General features: G+C 50.5%; 1 protein-coding gene and 1 long non-coding RNA gene across 5 annotated transcripts in view; both read right to left on the reverse strand.

Moving 5' to 3' along the window:
- The window catches only part of LOC116659613, a 63,239-nt gene extending 58,409 nt beyond the window's left edge, over nt 1-4,830 (reverse strand). For 3 of the 4 annotated variants that reach the window (XR_004314982.1, XM_032467399.1, XM_032467401.1), the window contains exons 1-2: nt 1,428-4,830; nt 1,031-1,207 (exon numbers count right to left, since the gene is read on the reverse strand). Coding sequence is in view for 3 of the 4 variants with exons in the window: in XM_032467399.1 (XP_032323290.1) it covers nt 1,031-1,207; nt 1,428-1,446 (196 nt within the window). In the remaining variant the exon portion in view is untranslated. The remainder of the gene's footprint in view (nt 1-1,030; nt 1,208-1,427) is intronic. The other variant, XM_032467400.1, reaches the window with a different exon arrangement.
- A 13,044-nt stretch (nt 4,831-17,874) lies between these two features.
- LOC106731050 lies at nt 17,875-19,295 on the reverse strand. The gene is made up of 3 exons (XR_004314997.1): nt 19,236-19,295; nt 18,233-18,365; nt 17,875-17,934 (listed from the first exon to the last, which is right to left on the reverse strand). It is a non-coding gene; the product is annotated as an uncharacterized LOC106731050 (long non-coding RNA).
- Between the last annotated feature and the right edge of the window lie 200 nt (nt 19,296-19,495).

Here is a 19,495-nt window from a genome sequence, read left to right on the forward strand (position 1 = left end):
GTTTTTTTTTTTTCCTTTCTCCATCATAACCTGGAAAGAACACTGACCAAGATGAAACCAATGAGTTGTTCTCTCTCTTGCCTTGAGACCACTGGCATTCTCTATGGAGTGTGTGTCTCTCTAAGTAAGCTTGCTTTCACTTAAACAAAACAAAAAAGACAAAATCAATAAAGATCATTTACTATAAAACCACTGAAACTTTCCTTAAAAGCTCAAGCTTGCAATAAATTGAAGGTAACAGAATTAAGGATGGTGGTCCCCACACCCATCGTCATCGCGTCTTTCATGGCGCCTTAGCCTCCTGGACTCCATCTAGCAGAAATGCCGTCCCTGTGGTGAGGTCCGCCACCAGCAGACATCTGGATAAGGGACTCAGCACCGGCCCCAGCCTTAAACCGAACGCCCGAGGCCCGCAAAGAATTTAGCACCCGTCTGCTCCGGGCTCTGGCTAAAATAAAAAGAAAGCAGCAAGTTGGGTGCAGGCCTTGAGGAGATGACCCTAGAGTGATGGTTTTCAAACTCTGGTGTGTATCAGAATTACCTGGAGGGCGTGTTAAAACACAGATTACTCGGTGCCACCCCTAGTTTCCGATTCCATGGGTCAGGATGGGAGCCAGAGTTTGCAGTTCTAACAAGCTCCCGGGTGATGCGGATTCCGCTGGTCTAGGTACTAAGCTTGGAAACCCGCTGTCCTGGTTATCTAAGTGGTAGGGCAGGTCCGCAAGAGACTCTGCGGAAGACATCCCCTAAAGACGCTGCTCCGAGGACCCTCGCCCCAGAGTGCACAGATGTGTTAGATTTTCACCTTTGGGTCTAGCCACAGACTCCTTCCCAAACTTATCATTCTCCCTGCTGGGGAGCCTGGACCCACACCCAGGGGTTTTTAAGAATTGGTGGCTGTTTTCGAAACTGTCCCAGGCCCCCAGACTAAAGAACTGGAATGAGCCTCAAAGATGCGGGGAACGAAATTCTCCTTCCCGGGCTCCTGGGTGGAGGAATCATTCTCTGCTGGGGCCCCTGAAACCCCTACCTCGGTTGTCGCGGATCCGAAGCTGGAAAGACATCGCCACGATGAGGAGCATTGTAAAACACTGGTAGAAGGGCGGTCCAATAATGAAGATCAGGACTCCGCATCCTGGGACCGCGCTCACCACGAGGAAGACCCTGAACCACTGGTGGAGCGCCGTCATCAGTTCACCTTCCAGGCCTGCGGAGGGGAGGGGAGGGGTGCTGAACCTCGAGGCCCAGGGTCAGGAAGGGAAGGGGCCTTTGGGGCCGGAGTCCGCCCAGACTGGCCCACGGAGGGTCCAGGATTCTGGGAAACTTCAGGGGCACGACAGAGCCCCACCCGTGAGGAGTGATGTGGGCGGAACCAGACCGGATGCGACCTGCGGGCATCCAAGGGCGCGGGCTCCCGGCTCACTCACCGAACAGCACGGGCAGCATCCACAGCTCCACGTAGAGGATCTCTGGGTTGTGACTTGCCTGTCGTCTCGAATCTATCTCAGACTTAGGGCGCGAGGAAGCCCCAGGCACCGGAGCAGTGCCGGGAGCAGCATCTGCCAGTCGCGGGGTGGAGGGAGGGATGGAGCTGGGGAAGGCGGCCTCCTACTGCCTGGCCCCACCCCTTCCACGTGCCCAGACCTGCATCCCCGGGGCCGCCGCGTCCCAGCGCCTCTCCGAACCAGCGATCCCCGAGCAGGAACGCTGTCAGTCACCAACTCTGTGGGCTAAGGGGCCTGGAACACCCCCCAGGCCTGCTAGGCTGGAGTTTGCCAGGGTCTCTGGCTGGCTGCACAGATGGGGCTCCTTGGGTGCCAAGCGGAGGGAATCCGGGAATGGGAGCAGGGGATGAAGTGGGGCGGCGGAAGAACAGAACCCACGCGGGCTTGGAAGACTCCACCGTCCTCCATGTCTTCTAGAAGGCCCCTCTCTCCAGGCTGAGGTCTCCCCCAGCCCTAGGAACCACACCTGCCCACCTCGGGGGACCATGCAGCCGCTCACGGAGCGGGAGGTGGGACCCTCAGCCCCAGCTGAGTGCCTGCCCCCACCATTCAAGACCTCTTTCCAGAAAACGCACGCTCCAACACCTGAAACAACTTGTTTGGAGAGAGGAAAACTTGCATGATGTGATGAAAATGGTCCTTGACCTCTGATATTCCTCCCAAAAACCTATAATCCCACTCTAATCTTGGCGAAAACCTTACACGATTTCCACAAGGGGCATCCTGTGCGCCTCAAATCTGTTAAGGTCATCAAAACCTATAGAAGCCTGGGAAAATGTCACAACCAAGAGGAGCCTAAGGAGGTGGCAATGATGACAGGCAATGTGAGGGTCCTGGAACAGAAAAGGGATAGATGGTAACAATTAAGGAAATGGGAATAAGTAGGGGACTGCTTCATAGTAATGTGTCACTGTTGGTTGTTGACTTTACAGATTATCAACAGTGTATGTAATACACTCTATAAAGGACGCAATGACAGCGGAAACTGCTAAGATACAATATGGAACTCTCCTATCTGCTCAATTTTTCTATTAATCTAACACTACTGTAAAAAGTTAAGATCTAGTAGTAAAATTAAATACAGTCGACCCTTTAACAACACGGGTTTGAACTGCACAGGCCCCCTTGGGCGTGGATTTTTTCAGTAGTAAGTACACTTGGGAGTTGGCTGACTCCACCTGCCTGGTGGCAGGCAGGGAGGAACCCGGTATACGGGGGGGGGAGCTGTGAGTTATCAGTGGATTTTCCACTGTTCGGCGTGTCGGTTCTAATCCTGGTGGTGTTCAAGGGTCAACGGTGATTAGGAAATATTTACAAATGAAATGATACATCTAGACTTTGCCTCTGAACAATGTAAATGTAGGAAATAAAATACAAACTAGATTACTGGTTATTTTGAAGCTGAACAATAGATAGATTGGGTTCCTTACACTGTTTCTCTACCTCCTTTTGATCTGTTTTTTGTAACAGAAAGTTTAATAGAAAGGAATGAGTTAAATCTATATGCCCAGATATGGGAAAGGAAAAAAAAGAAGTCTGAGAGTATGTTATGAAAATTAGTTAGAAAAGGGAGTATCATTTGTCATCTTATCCTTCCATACTGTTTATATTTGTATGTGTGTGTTTAAAATACAACATTAACTAGATAACTTGGCACACTTCCTACAAAGGAAGAAAGTCTATTCGAACTACAATGACATTTTTAGTTAATCCTCCAATCTCAAGATATCTTTTTTAATTCCTTAAACAGAGTAATAGGCTTCTGTGTAATAGGCAGACCATAAATCCCGTGAGTTTCCCGCCTTCTGTTTTAGCAGTGTGGTTGGCTTACCTAGTACGTGCGGGGAACAGTGTGGAATGCACATTGACCGCATTAAAAAAAAAAATCACCTCTTGTTTCAGGAAAAGCTTTGTTTTAAATAAAATACATCCTTTTTAGATGCAATGGGAAAGTAAATCTCCTCCCTGCCAGTCTCCTAAACTGTGATCCATGAAGGTGATAATGAAATCTGGGGAAATACTTATTTTTATTTAAAAAATTTTTTAAAACAGGTACTGGAGATTGAACCCAGAACCTCATGCAAGCTAAGCACGTGCTCTACCACAGAGCTGTACCCTCTCCCCTCTGGGGAGATATTTTAATAAATGAAAAAGTCCAACAACGAGGGACATTTACAGAGAATAAAGCTGCCCAGGATGATGAACGTGCCAGGGAGTTCAGGGTGTTTTTTGTTGTTGGTCATTGATGTCATTCTTTTTGCTTTGATTTTGTCACAAATCATAAAAGAATACCGTGGTGACTGCTGCCTTCTGTGGAGCCAGGGGTTTAAGTAGCTTTTGTACCAGGAAGCCCTTGAACTAGCTGGAGCCCACGGGTTGAGACCCACTGGCCATTCCCCAGGTGACAATTCCTTCCCATATGTGAGAAAAAGAGTTTGATAAATAACAATCTGAAGAGCAGGACATCAAGTCTGGAGCCATGCACTCCCTTCCAAAACAGGATTTACTCAACTTGCATCCCACAGGGCAGAGGAGGGGGGATGAGGAAATGAAGTGTCCTTCAAAATCCTTCACTTGCTCTGGGGGGAGGGTACAGCTCAGCGGTAGAGCACGTGCTTAGCATGTATGAGGCCCTGGGTTCCATCCCCAGTACTTCCATTAAAAAAAAAAATAAGTACACTTAATTACCTTCCCCTAAAGAATTTTTAAAAAGATTTAATTTGCTCTATTCATGATCCTGTTGACCACTTTGTAATGTTTTGTTTTGTTTTGTTTTACTTTTTTTTTTTTTTTTTGGTGGGGGGAGATAATTAGGTTTATTTATTCATTCATTCATTTATTATTTTTTTCAATGGCGTTACTGGGGATTGAAGCCAGGACCTCATGCATGCTAAGCATGTGCTCTACCACTTGAGTTATACCCTCCCCAGCTCCACTTTGTCATGTTTTTATTAACACATTAAAAAAAAGCACCATTATCAATGCCCTGAAGTAGAGATAAACTTTTCTTATAAATGTAACCCCTGTCTCAGGAATGAGAAAGAGAAGCAGTTTCCTTACCCCCCCACCCCCGACCTGCAGGATCTGTAACCAGGCTATGTCTGTGGGCTTGGCCATCAACCAGCCTCTCTTCTCAATCTACTGCTACAAAGAAGAGACAGGGCTGGACAATGGTCTCTCAGACAATTCAAGTCAATAAAGGGGCAGGGTATAGCTCAGTGGTAGAGTGCCTGCTTAGCATGCACGAGGTCCTGGGCTCAGTCCCCAGCACTGCCATTAAAAATAAATAAATAATCCCACTCCTGGGCATATATCCAGAGACAACTATAATTTGAAAAGACACATGCACCCCAGTGTTTGCAGCAGCACTGTTTACAACAGCCAAGACATGCAAACAACTTAAATATCTATTGACAGATGAATGGATAAAGATGTGGTATACATACATAATGGAATACTACTCAGCCATAAAAAAGTAAATAAAATAATGCCCTTTACAGCAACATGGTGGACCTGGAGATCATCATTCTAAGTGAAGTAAATCAGAAAGAAAAAGAAAAATCCCATATGATATCACTTTATATGTGGAATCAAAAAAAAAAGACACAAATGAACTTATTTAGAAAACAGAAAGACTCACAGACATAGGGAACAAACTTATGGTTACCAGGGGGGAAAGGGGACGGCAGTCACCATCAGTGCCGGCATGAAGGTTTCTGCAGAGTCAGCAGGTGGGGCAGGCGGAGGGCAGGCTTGCGGAGTCTACATCTTGTGTCTTCTGCAACCTGTGATCTGTCTTCTGATTCTCTGCTTTGTTACCAATTCATAATCATTCAAACAGGTCTGACATGTTTTAAAATATAAACATCAGAGTTGGTCATTCTAGAAAACGAGCCAGTGTAGACAAATCCTGTTTCCAATATCCTGAGAAAACTAGTGTTGATGCACACTTCTTCCCAGTGTGCTTAATTTTAAAGTAAGAATTTAAATTATGGGGGAGGAGGCTATAGCTTAGTGGTAGAGCGCATGCTAAGCATAAACGAGGCCCTGGAATCAGATCCCCAGTACTTCTGTTAAATAAATAAATAACCAACCTAATTACCTACCCCTGGACCCCCCACCCCCAATTTAAATTATGAAAAATTTCACACATTCAAAACAGTTGTATAACAAAGACTCATGTACCACCCCCTCCCACTTAAAAATGTTAGCATTTTCCATAGTTGCCTCACTTCTCTCTTCTTTAAAATAGATACCACTAAAGCATCTTTCCTTTCCCTCCCCACAGGGAGTCATTGTCCTGAAGTTGGTGTGTGTCTCCCATATATGTTCTGCTACTTTCTCCAGTGAATTTCCAGAAATATTCTTTGACAATTGTTTTAGAATAAATGGCATCTGATTTGCAGTTTTGTTCGTATAATTAGTTATGATGTGTTTGCTTTTTTTTTTTTTAGACCCTGTAAATGGAGAGTGTCAGTCATTTACATAAAGGGGATAATATTAATGCGCTGAATTCCCTCATTACATCATCTAGGCTCCAACAGTTATCTGAGAGGAGATAGTTTAACTAACTTTACTGGAGATTTTTATTTCTTCAATTTAATGTTAAAAATCAACATAATAATGCATACAAGTTGTAAAAAAAGTCTTGGGGTTATAAAGTAAGTCTCAGTCTCTTAACTAATTTTTTTTTCAACTGTTATGTATTGTGAATATCTTTTAGTTTAAATTGCTTTTCACCTTCTTTAAGGTGTCTTGTTTGTTTTGGGGGAGGGAGATAGTTAGATTTATTTATTTATCTTTTTTTGATTTAGAGAGATACATACTGCACAGAAAGCAGGCTGTTTCAGAAGGCGAGAGAAAAGCCATGAGATGTGGGGGTTGGGTGCTCAGGTTAAGGTAAGAGTAAATGTGCACTCCATAGACAGAGTGCAGAGTGCATGTGGTCTGGGAAGACGAGGGAGCGAGGGAGGGAGCGAGGCATGGTGTTGCCAGTTTTTATGGGTTCGGTAGCTTCACATGCCAACAAGTGGGGTATTTATCTTTTAATGGAGGCACTGGGGATTGAAGCCAGGACCTTGTGCATGCTGAGCACGCACTGTGCCACTGAGCTACACCCTCCCCCAAGGTGTCTTTTGATGAATAAAGTTCTTAATCTTAATATAGTCAGGTTCATCAGCCTTCATGGTAAGTGCACTCCTTGTCCTGCTTAAGAAATCCTTCCCCGCCCTGAGGGCTAGAGACATTCACTCTCCTTTCCACTAAGAATGCTGGCATTTCTATCTTAATGTTTAAATCCTTGAATCATCTGGGGTTAATTTTTTTAAATTAGGCATAATGTAGGGATATAATTTCATCTTTTTATAAATTGATAGTTTTGTGCTTGAGCCATTCTCTTAAAGCTACATCTCCAAATTGAGGCCTCTTCAAATCATCTCCCTGACATTTCTGAGACTCCTACATGGAGCATGAGTTAGCCACAAGGCTGGTTTGCGGCTGCTCAATCCCGCATGCTCAGTGCCCCGCCCACCCCACCCTGTTCTCCTTCTCAGGAGGACAAGCTCCCACCTTCCCATCCCCTCCTCTCCCCTCCTCCGAGCGCTGGTGGGCCCAGCCTGCTCCAAGTTTACAGGGGTTTCCACTGCTTTGACTCATTTTCTCTGGCACCAGAACCCCTTGGCCTTGGGAATACTTGGGGAGAGGATGCTGTCGACTCTTCCCCTAGAAACAAGTGTAATCTGTCAATGCAAGGGGAAAATGTGATAGTTTTTACAGTATTTGATAAAATGTCATTAAAAGAAAACTTTGTGTTCCTACACTCAGTGACTTGACTGAAATTAATCCTATGGTTGATGGAGATACTTTCAAGGCCACTGTGCAGCACCGCAGGGGTTTGCATTCTACTCTGTTAATATTTTCCTGTAACAAAGGATAATAATGCTTGGGTTAGAAATTTATTTACAGTAACTTAACCCAACCTCATTAGTGTCATGGGACTATGAGAGCCTGATTGATTTAACATCTGATTCCCAGGTGAAGCAAAATTTCACTGAACTTTCATGAAATGATTTTTGGAGCAGCCTGAATCAGGAGTAGACAAGCATTGCAAGGCATGCAGGTTGTGTACTGCTTCGTTTACTACCATGCACCTGTGTGAAGCAGGATTTTCCTATTATGCTGAAAAAAAAAACTAGATGTGGATCTGACTTAGCAATACCACACCTAACATTAAGCAGGTATGTGATAAAAAGACACAGAAGCACTGTTCTCATTAAAATAGGAGGGTTCTGCGTGCCTCTTGATAACCAAATATAAGATGCAAATTTAAAATGACTTACTTCAAAAAAAGGAAGCTAATGCATTTATTTTTCATGAGTGAAAGCATATGATGTGGTATATTACTTTGCAGGTTTTGGTATCTGAGGCTGACTCACCAACGCAGTGGGTAATTCAGTAAAGCAGGAACATGGGGAAGCAATCATTTATTTCAAAGAACATTAAGGTAGAAACATCACATGACTGGGCTTCAAGATGCTTACCTTCACTTGTCACACCAGGAATCCTTCATGTGTCCACTTCCATCATTAGCCAAGATCCAGGAGGTTCATGATGCACCCCAGTGTGTGTGTCACCTCTCAGCCATTTAACTTGCCTAATCGTCATGTTTTCTATTCAAAAAATAAATAAATTTCAGTACATAAAAATGAAGAGGAGCATTAACAAATGATAATATATCCAACCTGACCAAAGAAACAAAAAGTACAAATGGAACAAACACAGTGTGTACCTCTTCCCAACTGCCAGCTTGTGTCACCTGGTGGCCCCACATGGAGCATCTCCTACAAGGCACTCTACTGGGAGGGTGTGTGTGTGTGTACGCACGTGTGTCAGCGTGGGGTGGCACGTTGACAAGAGAGGTCCAGCATTCAGAAAGCACACAGCTTACCCAGGCAGGGGCCAAGCTTCAGACCTTCCCGGCTGAGCCTCTGCCCAGGTTGCTCCGCAGCTCACACTGGCTAGGGGAGGCTGGGTCACACGTGTCCCTCCATCCCCAGCCCAGCTGGAAGCCAGAAAGAGGCCCAGGTCAGCCCATGGACCATTTTCAGCCCTGCCCCACCCTGGCCTGTCCAAATGCCACAGGGCCACGTCACGCATCTGGCTGGCAAGCGTTCCTTGAGCCAGAGCAACTGTCCCCTCTTCTCCGCGTTTGCCCCCTGCCTGGCGCCCCTCTATAGCTGCCCTCCTGCTCCCCCGTCCTCTCAGCGCCATCTCGCCTCCTCCTCCCCGTAGTGTCCCAGCGTTTTCCTGCCTTTGGTGAGATGGGGCCATTTCTCTCAAGGGTCGTTTTAAATGTTCAGGTTTTTAAATTTTTATTTTATTGAAGTATAGTCAGTTTACAATGTGTCAATTTCTGGTGTACAGCACAATGCTTCAGTCATACATGAACATATGTGTATTCATTTTCATGTCCTTTCTCACCATGAGCTACTACAAGATACTATGGTTCCCTGTGCTGTGTAGTATAAACTTGTTGCTCTATATTTACCAGTCACTATCTGCAAATCTCGAACTCCCAGTGCATCCCTTCCCACCCCGTTCCCCTCTGGTAACCATAAGTTTGTTTTCTATTTTTAATTTCTTTTAGATTCCACATGAGTGTTGTCATATGTTTTTCTTTCTTTCTGGCTTACTTAGAATGACGTTTTTCAGGGCCATCCATGTTGCTGCAAATGGCATATTATTTTTTATGGCTGAGTAGTATTCCATTGTATACATATGACATGGCTTCTGTATCCAGTCATCTGTTGGTGGACATTTAAGCTGTTTCCATGTCTTGGCTATTGTAAATAGTGCTATGAACATTGGGGTGCAGGTGTCTTTCTGTACTAAGGTTCCCTTTGGATATATGCCCAGGAGTGGGATTATTGTATCATATAGTAAGTATATTTTTAGTTTTTTGAGGAATCTCCATACCATTTTCCATAATTGCTGTACCAAACTACATTCCCACCAACAGTGTACAAGGGTTCACTGTTTTCCACACCCTCTCCAGCATTTACCATTTGAATATTCATGTTTTAATTTTTTTATTGCAGCAGCGACACGTAAGATAATGAAGTGGCATCCTGGTGGCTGGGGGATGAGCCTGTGGGTGTGTCCCCGTGCATGTGTGTATGTTCCTGTATGTGTGTACATGTCCCTGTGTGTGCATGTGTGCCCTCCATGTGCCTGCATGGGGGTGGGGAGTGGGGCTGGAGCCTGTGTGTGTGACTGAGTGACATCTCAGGCACGTGGGCCTGGAGGGGTGTGCGAGGCTGTGATGCTGGGCTGAGAGGCTGTGACCTGACCAAGGCCACACAGCCCGTGGGGGCTCAGGGCCCCACCCTTGCTTCCAGGCCTGTCACCAATCAGCTGGGGTGTTCCCTGCCGTGACACAGGGCTTGGAGTCCTGACCCTAAGGGCCCCACAACTTCCCTCAGGAGAAGGGGATCTCTGGGGCAGGGGGAGAGGCTGGGCTTGGCATGGGGAGGGGGGAGCAGGGAATCCAAGGGGGTGAGCATGGCTCTGGAGTTTGGGGGTGACCAGCAGCAGCGAGGTGAGGGGAGTAGGAAGGGCCTCCTCACCAGGACTGGGTCTGTCACCCCTGGCCAGGGAAGCTGCTCTTCTGCACAAGGGCCAATTTAGAAAAACGTGGAAAACCAAGTCTTAGGCTCTATGGTAGGTAAGTCCCATTCCAGACGGAAATAGCAAGATGTGACCCCGTAACAAGTGGTGAGCGCACATGAGCCATCGCCCTGCCCAGAAAGGAATTCCCCCGAGAGCCAGAGATCACCCCACAACCACCCAGGGGCCTGGGAGGCCTGGAGCGATGGCCCTGCTGGGGTCCCACTTCCCAGGAAGATGGGGAGAAGGGCCCCTGGTCATACAGTCGAGGCCCAAGGAGGGGAAGAGACCTGCCCAGGTCACCCAGCCCCAGAGGGCACTCGGGTGGGACCCAAGCCTTCGGGCTTGTCACAGGCCCCCTTCTTAGGACAGGGGCACTTGCCTGCCTGGGAAAGAAGCATCGGGAAAGTGAATAACCCTGCAGACAGGGCCAAGTCGGCTGGCTGGCTGAGCCTCTGTTTCCCTTCTGTGGAACGGGAATGGGAAGGTGCCTGCTCACAGGGTCTCTGTGAAGCTAGAGATGGTGCCACTGTGGTGCTGGGGAGAGCCCTCCTGGTCCTCCTTACCTGGGAAATGGCCGGAGGGCCCTAGGCGTGGCTCTCAGCCCCGTCCTGAGAACCAGTGGTGCCTGTCTAGCTGAGCGGGCTGCTGGTCCCTGCGGCCCTAACAGTGGCAGATGCAGGGCTTGGTGAAGGATGGGCCAACTCCCCTTCCCAGTCACCCTGGCCCATCGTCCCCCACCACGCACCCTGGGCTGGCTCCCTCTTTCCTTCCTGCCTCCTCTTCTCTCTGCTTCCCCCTACTTGGTGTCCCTCTCTTGTCACCTCCTGTCCCTCTTTAGGACTTGACCCCCACTTTTCTCTCTCTCACTCACACACAGTCTCTCCCTGCGTGTGTCTTTCTCTGACTCTCCCCTAGGCCGTCAGGCCCTGAGCTCAGGTCTAGCCCTGTCCAGGGCCACAGGGCCACATCTCTCCCAGCCCTCCCACCCTCACAGTGATGTTCCAGCCCCAGCCCTGCTCACAGTGGAGGATCCCGGTTACAGAGCTGCTCCTGCTGGCATTTACTGCTGCATCGCTGTTCCCCCCACTTCCCGGGCAGCACAGCAGTCTCACCTTGACCTGTTTGTGGCCCAGCCTGGACCCCAGAGCTGCTGCAGGGCTGGCTGCCTCCCCCACCTGGAAGGAGGGAGGGCCCCGTGGGCTCCAGGGACAGCTAGCGCAGAGTGGAGTGGACTCTTTTTATACCCAACACCTCCCTGGCAGTGGTGGCGCCCCACCCACTGACCCTGCCCCACCCACCTCAGAGTCAGGAGGCTGTGGGAGGATGAAGGGCGCTCATGGGGCCCACTGAGAGCACTGCCGCCCTCAGCCCCCCTCAGGGTCTGCCTGGAGCTGGGGCTGCCGGGCAGCTGACACGGGGCGGGGGCATGGGCCTGGTCAGTGCAGGGCCTCTCGCTGGACGCCCATGGCCCCCTCCTGCACCTCATCCGTTCCTCACCATGAGACACGGCCACTTCATTCTGGTCATCTAGCTCACGACCGGACACCCCTGTGACTGACAGGCCCCACATGCCCAGTGAGTGTTTACAGACTGAAGCAGCACAGCCATCACTAGATCTAGACACAGGCTGTACCCACCACCCAGGAGGAGCCCCGGGGCCCCTGCGGTCACTGCTGCCCTGAAGGGGTAACCTTGCGTCTGCCCTGTCATCTTAGTTCCTGCTGGTTTGTGAGTTGTGTGCCTGTGAATCACTGCGTGCCCTCAAGAGAGTGTGACCACTGGTCCTCCAGGAAGCAGACACTGACACAGAGAGAACTGTGACAATTTCATTAGGGGTGACAATAGGAGAGAACAGCGGAGGGGGCAGGATGGAGCAGGGAAACATTCGGGCCGTAATGCACCTCCGACATCTCTACGCACATCATTGTCACAGCTCAGGGGCCCCTTCAGTTGCCAAACTGACTGTGCTGTAAGGCAAAAAGAGTTATTTATTTTAGTAGGATCTTATTTTTTCTTGATTTTGTCTTCTCTAATGTATGTATGGCCTCTGACGGACACTGTAATCTGTGTGTGCATCTCTGTGTCTATACAGAATGAAAATAATTGTTTTCACATCTCAGACACAGATCTCAAAATGTGCACATTCTCATTGTTGTATTTCCTTCTTTAACTAGTAGGACCTAAGATTTAATAGAAGAAAGGGGCCTTTCGCCTTATCTTTAAAGCAGAGAATGGTAAGCTCTGGGCCTGAGCTCTTATATCTTCAGTTTAATTTAATGGACTTCCTGAGGTCTCTTTTGATGATTCTGTGTGCAGACACTTTCTTTTAAACCTATGAGAATGCTGAGTGAGAAGTATGTCCCAGTCATTTTGCAAAACAATGTGTGTGCTTGACCCAACCCTCCTCACAATGATGTCAGGGACCAGCATTACCCCCCGGCTCACAGACAACAATGCTGAGACCCTGTGGGGGCCCCACTGAGTCTTGGTGTTAGGGGATGAACTGCAAGAACTCAAAGAATCAGAAGTTGGATCTTGTGACATAAATGTGGAGATGCCAAGCTGACAGTGGGCATGGTGACAGGAGGGAGCAGGGGTGTGGGGACAGGGGTCCTACAGGGGGTCTCCTGATCACCCCTGACTTCCCCCAAAGAACCTGCCTCATGCTGAAGGGCAAGGCACCTGCTCAGCTGATCTAAATCCTGCCTGCACTTTTCAAATCACTGGGGCAAAAGAAAACTTCAGCCACACAAAATACCCTGAAAAAAACAAGCTAAATTTCAGTTTCTCTGATACCCAGAGATTTCATCCAGACCCAGAACTTTCAGAAACTCAAGAGAACAATCATCTTTACATGAGGTTGTGAACTGAGGGCTTTCTAGAGGGACTGGGTTCTGAAGGGGATACGTGCATGGCTGCACTGAGTCCCCTGCACACACACGTGGCTCTGAGTGGACCTCACGCTGCATTCACACGGCCCGCCTGAACTGCCCACTGCCCGCCCTGCCGGGAGTGACCTTCCAGATCCATCTGAGTGAACCCAACAAACGCCCACTGGGCAGTCCCTCAATTTCTTTCTTCCCCTCCACACCCTCCTATTCACTCCTGTGTGGCTCACGTGTCCCTCTTCTGCACTCTGAGGCCCTGCACGGGCACATCTGCTATGGTGACAAGCTGTCTGTTGTGAATGTCTCTCTCCCTCACTCGCTCCCTCACCCCTCGAGGCAACCCCGTGAGCCCCTGAAGTTAGGGCTGTGCTTCACCCCTCACAGAGCACATCACATGGTCCATGCAAGAGGCACATCTGCCAAACTGGGACTTCAAATTCACTTGATATTCTGTCAAAAGTCTCTTCTGTTCTACACAAGAGACACCTGCTTCCCAGGTCAGGACGGGGAAATGACACAGTCCATCAGATGTGTGTGCTGGGAAGCTAGACATATGTCACAATGTCCCAAGTCAGATTTCCTCAGGCATCGCAAGGCCCTGGAGTGCCATCTCCCCTTCTGCAAAGACTCGACAAGGGAGCAGAAGCACATGCTCTCATCTTACCGACTGCTGTAACTGGTGGTGGTGGGGGTGGTGGTGGCTGAGACCAAATTGGCCACAACAGAGGTGGGGGTGGCGGTGACGAGTACCCTCTGAGTAATGATGCTGGGTGTCCCATCGGGCAAGACACACCAAATGATCCTGCCCAAGAACCGGGACATCGGGACTCCACAGTGACCTGCAGAACAGGAGAGGGAGCTGTGTTGGATGATAGACAAAAGGAACAACACCTACAGAACCTGAAACTCAATGCAGCAGCTGTCAGCACCGGGCACCCTCCCGTCCATCGGGTGCCCAGACAGCAGCACAGGGCCACACACTCGACCTTGGGGATAAAACACTGTTGCCACACGACACCGCCGGTGTCTGTAAGTGGAGGAAGGCGAGAGTCCTGCCTGAGATGATGCACAGAGGTTCCAACAAATTGATAAAGTAGGACCTCCCAAACAGGAAGCCTCTCTGTGCAGGACAACCCACCCTGACACCTTCCCCAGCTCCACAGAAGCATGGTCTGCATGAACCAGAAACAGAGAAAGAAAGGAAATGAAGGCCTGGTTTCCCACACATAGAATCAGAGCCGCACCTGGGTACTTGCTCTGTCTGCAGGACCCTGCCAGACCCTCTCTACTCCCTGCTCACAAAGGGCCCTCCTCTGCCATGCAGGAGCTGCCCCTGGGCGCAATGAGCTCTGAGGAGCTGGGCATCCCGCAGTCCTGTGGGGGAGCTGGCAAAGTGCTTCTGAGGGGACAAGGCTGTCCTCAGAAGGGAGTCAGTCTCCGCTACAATCATCCTTATTCTCAGGGATGTCTGGATTTTAAGTTCGCTAGGAAAAGCACACTACGTTTGCCCTATGGGAAAGGGAAGGGGGAAGTCTCAATCCTGCAAATAACACCAACGGGATTTTAGCTCATGTGGAAAATCCCACGGTGTGTGATGAGACAGAGAAGCAGCTCTGACAGCTTCCAGGGCAGAACCGACCCAGCGCGGGATGGAGAACATGATGCCAGGACTGTGGTGCAAATTGGTCCTGCGGGGAAGTAGGCATTTTCACTGTGGGCTCTTTCCCTTCCAGCCTCTATTCCCTACTACAAATGCACCATCTCAGAGAATCAGGCTTTTCTGCCCAAGAATACAACTGGAGGCAGCGGGGAAGGCACCTTTACCTCCCCAGAAGAGACAATGATGGGCTGTGATATTTACCACACTCAGGAAGACTCAAAGTTGCACAAACCACACGGTGTAAGGCTGGAGGGGTGGCTTTACTCAGTTTTCAGTTACAAGTAATTCAATGGGCATTCTACAGAGGAGAATCCCCCAGCCTGAATCAGGAAACCATTCAAGAATGACAACATGAACCGGTCTCAGTGACCCAGGAGCAATCACAAGAGAAGGAGGTAAAAAGGAGTTAGCCGAGCCAGGAGAAGTCAGTATGGAGCAAGGGCTCACCATTCTTATGCTATTTTAAGAAACACACAGTCAAAGCCTGAGGTACTCAGCCCTCATGCACTCCCTCGCTGATGCCTTTTGCAAGCAACACTCAAGGTGACTGGCTGAGAGGAAAAGCCAATGGACCCTGGGCAAGAGATTGAATTTGAAAACAAAAAGACATGCCAGACCCGTAACAGAACACACAGTATGCAGACGAGGCCAGAAGAGGCTGCTGCAAAAACAAAAAGAATACATATCCCAGAAAGAATTCCACCGAGCACGATCTCCCAAATTATCAGGGCCTGTGTGGTCGCCTAGACGGGCGGGAGCTACCAGGGAACACCGCAGCTGCACGAGGTTCTGCATCGGAAAAAAAACCACACAAAATATGGAGGATTAGGCTTTTCAGAGTTAACAATACTCCAGCAAAAAAACTTTGAGCCTTCTTTCCACGTATGACAATTGCTCTCATTACACCGAGTGGGAGACAGGTCTCAGGACCCTTGACTGGAGAGACCACAGGCCACGGGATCGGGTGTTTCTTCCATAACCGATCATCGGCTGTGGAAGGTCAGGGCTCCCCTCGCTGCAGACAGCGACAGGGGCGGGCTTCTCCTCCAGGGAGCCCGGAACGTGGTCTCTGTTGGAGGCCCGTGTGCAGAACCGACACGTCTGCCCTCCGTCAGAGGACCCTCTTTCCCTCTACAAGAGACACCTCCCTCCCCAGGGCAGGACGGGGAAGACGCGGCCCATCAAGTGCGTCTGCTAAGGGACCAGAGGGACACGGCCGTGAGCCCAGTCAGGGCCGCCCGTGCACCGGGAAGCCCCGGAGAGCGACCTGCCCCTCTTCTGCAGTGACTCAAGGAAGAAACAGAGGACTATGCTTTCCTCTTACCGGGCGGGACAGCTGGCGGGGGACTGGTCAGGCTGCACAGGGCACGAAGGGGGACCAGGTGCAGGTGCCCAGCTGGGCGACGACGGGCCGCACCCGGGGCAGGCCACGCGGGCTGGTCCTCGGAAAGGTTGGGGCCCTCCGGCCCACGGGGTGACCTGCGGGACAGAAGGGAGGGCTGGGTTGGATGACAGACAAAAGCGCCAACACCGGCAAGAGCCGAAAACCAACGCAGCAGCGGTCGGCACCGGGCGCCCTCCCCTCCACCGGGTGCCCAGAGAGCAGCACGGCGCCACACGCTCCGCCCAGCCCTCTGGGGCCTGCCTGCAGCCTGGGCCGCACACGAGGACACGGGGACACGACGCTGACGCCGCACGTCGCCGCCGCTGTCTCCAAGTGGAGGAAGCCAAGGGTCCTCCTGCCCGAGAGGCTGCACACAGAGCTTCCAGCACACGGGCAAACTAGCGCCTTCCCAACAGCCAGCCGCTCTGCTCTGGGCGGGCGGGACGGCCCTCCCCGCCACCTTCCCCAGCTCCACGCAAGCTTGCCCGGCGCGGACCAGGAACACGGAGACGGGACGGACGTGAAGAGCTCATTCTCCACACGAGCAAGCAGAGCCGCACCTGGGTCGCCGCTCTGCCTGCAGGGCTCTGCCTGCAGGGCTCCGCCTGCAGGACCCTGCCGGGCCCTCGCTGCCCCCTCCTCACAAAGGGCCCTCCTCCGCCCCGCAGGGGCTGCCCCTGGGCGCAAAGAGCCCTGGGGAGCTGGGCATCCCGGAGTCCTGCGGCGGAGCTGGCCAAGGGCTCCTGAGGGGACAAGGCTGTCCTCAGAAGGGAGTCAGGCTCCGCTACAATCATCCCTATCCTCAGGGACGTCTGGATTTCACGTTCGCTACGGAACGCACCCTACCTGCGTGCTACGGGAGGAGAGTGACGTGGGGAGTCTCAACCCCACATCTGACACCAAAGGGACTGTACCAGCTCGTGCGCAAGACCCCACGGTGTGCCATGAGACCGACGAGCAGCTCTGACAGCTTCCAGGGCAGGCCCGACCCGGCGCAGGGTGGGGGACAAACACAACGTACGCACTCTGGTGCGCATCGGAATTCCCCCGCAGGGAAGGAGGCATTTCCACGGCGGGCTCTTTCCCTTCCAGCCTCTATTCCCTACTACAAGCGCACCATCTCCGAGAGCCAGGCTTCTCTGCCCAGAGTACAACTGGAGGCAGCGGCCAAGACACACTTACCTCCCGAGAAAAGACAGTGACGGGCTGTGACGTTTACCACACCCAGGAAGACTCAAAGTTGCACAAAGCACACCGTACAAAGCTGGAGGGAGGGCTTTGCCCCTTTTCCAGTTACCAGGATCTGAATGGACATTCTAAACAGGAGAATCACCTGGCCTGAGCCGGGAAACCAGTCAAAAGAACGACGACACAGAAATCCGTCTCAGTGACCCAGGAGCAACCCCAGGTGCAGGAGGTCAGGAAGGAGTCAGCCGAGCCAGGAGAAGTCAGTGTGGAGCGAGGGCTCACCCTCCTCACGCTGTTTCGAGAAACCCACAGTCAAAGTCTGCGGGCCCCGGCTCCTAAGCACTCCCTCATGGCTCCTGCAGGCACCAGCCAAGGCGACGGGCTCCCGGGAGAAGCAGCCCACTGGCTCCTGGGCAAGAGTTTTGAGTCTGAAAAAGGCAGCGACACGCCACGCCAGACCCGTCACAGGACACACAAACTGCAGACGAGGCCAGGAACGGCTGCCGGGAAAACGGGAAGATCACCTTTCCCAGGACGAGGTCCAACAGAGCATGACCACGCCACTTACCTGGGCCTCCGGGGCCGCCGCAGGTGGGCGGGCGCTGCCGGGCCACACCGGAGCCGGGCCAGGTCCCACGTCGGCTAAAAACCACAGAAAAGGATGGAGGATTAGGCTTTCCTGCGAAGACACTGCTGAAGCGAAACAAAACCTTTGCGCCTGCCTTCCTTCCTTCCTTCCTTCCTTCCTTCCTTCCTTCCTTCCTTCCTTCCTTCCCCGTATCACACTCGTTTCTTGGAGGAACTGGATACTGACCCCAGGAACTCCTGCATGCTAAGCCCGTATTCTCTCTACTGCTGAGCTACATACACCCTTCCCCCCAGAGCACACTAGTTTCCAGGCACAGAGGACAAGAAATGCCATCCACGTTCACTAACTTACCCAGTGTATAATAAGCTCCGTGTGCTCCACCATCTGAGGTCAGTGTGTTATGATCTGTCAGCTCCTGCGGAGCCATTCCTACAGCCCCACTAGCGTATTCCGGTTTTCTGATTTCGGGCTCAGCCGCCCCTTCCTAGGAACACAAAACAAGATAAAACAAGAACCGAACTTCAGAAACCATCATGTGCATACGCTTGGTCAGTCAGTCAGTCAGTCAGGTAGACAAGAGTTATTTACCGAAGCTATCAGAACATAAGCCCTATCCTGGGAGAAGCTGGCGGTACAAATAAAAGGCAGATTCTCCTCTCTGTTCTGCCAGAGGCACAGGATCCATGAAAACAAGTCAGCACAGAAAAGTTTCAACAGCTCTGCAACTGAGGTGAACGGGTACAGTAACGCCACAAAGGACAGGAGAGTCCGCTGCACGTGGACAGCTCAGGGAACGCTGGGAAGACCGCACTGTTTCGTAAAAGAGAGAGCCAGCGCAGAGAGGGGATGTGGAGGGGCTTTGGGGAAGGGCAGCCTGAGTAAAAGGAGCAGGTGGGAAACAGCGTAAGGCATTAAGGAAACTAGACCACTGTTACTGGCGGTGGAATGGGAAGACAAAACATGCTGCCTTGAAAATGAAACGTCACTTAATTAATTTCAAGTGAGGACGGCTAAAACAAGAACCAACTCCAAGATACACCTAACTTTCCCAGGGATGAATTTCTTTTCAATATCCTCTAATGAACTGTAAGGGAAAGACCCTGAAAAAAAGAATGCCCATACAGACACTGGTTTCACTAGGTGAGTCTGGAAAATGAACACAAGTGCATTATCCAGTCCTACGGCATTAAGCACAGAATCACATCCTAAATTGTAAGTTCAAAACATAAGTCAGAAATTCTCATCAGCAGGTGCAAACGTGAAAATGCACACTCACACCAACCCCCGGCTTATGTCTCAGAATCCCCTGGTACTTATATAGCCACGCAAGGACATGAACAACAAGAGACAGTACCTCATCCCAGCAAGATTCTCTTCCTCTCTCTTCTGGAAAGTGCTGCACTGACACACCATCTGTAAAATGTAGTTACAGGTACATTAATGAGAATATTCACGAATGTAATTAAAACCACCATGTGCGTCTATCTCCGTTCGTGGATGTGTCAAAACAAAAGTGGCAGAAGAGACTTTCAAAGAGTTAGAGCATTTTCTGAAAAAAAGGCTTAAGTCACGGTTGGGATATATTTCAAACCAAGCAGTAAGAGGAAAACACGT

The sequence above is a fragment of the Camelus ferus genome, chromosome 24 (genome assembly GCF_009834535.1).
Source record: "Camelus ferus isolate YT-003-E chromosome 24, BCGSAC_Cfer_1.0, whole genome shotgun sequence".
Classification (NCBI taxonomy): Eukaryota; Metazoa; Chordata; class Mammalia; order Artiodactyla; family Camelidae; genus Camelus; species Camelus ferus.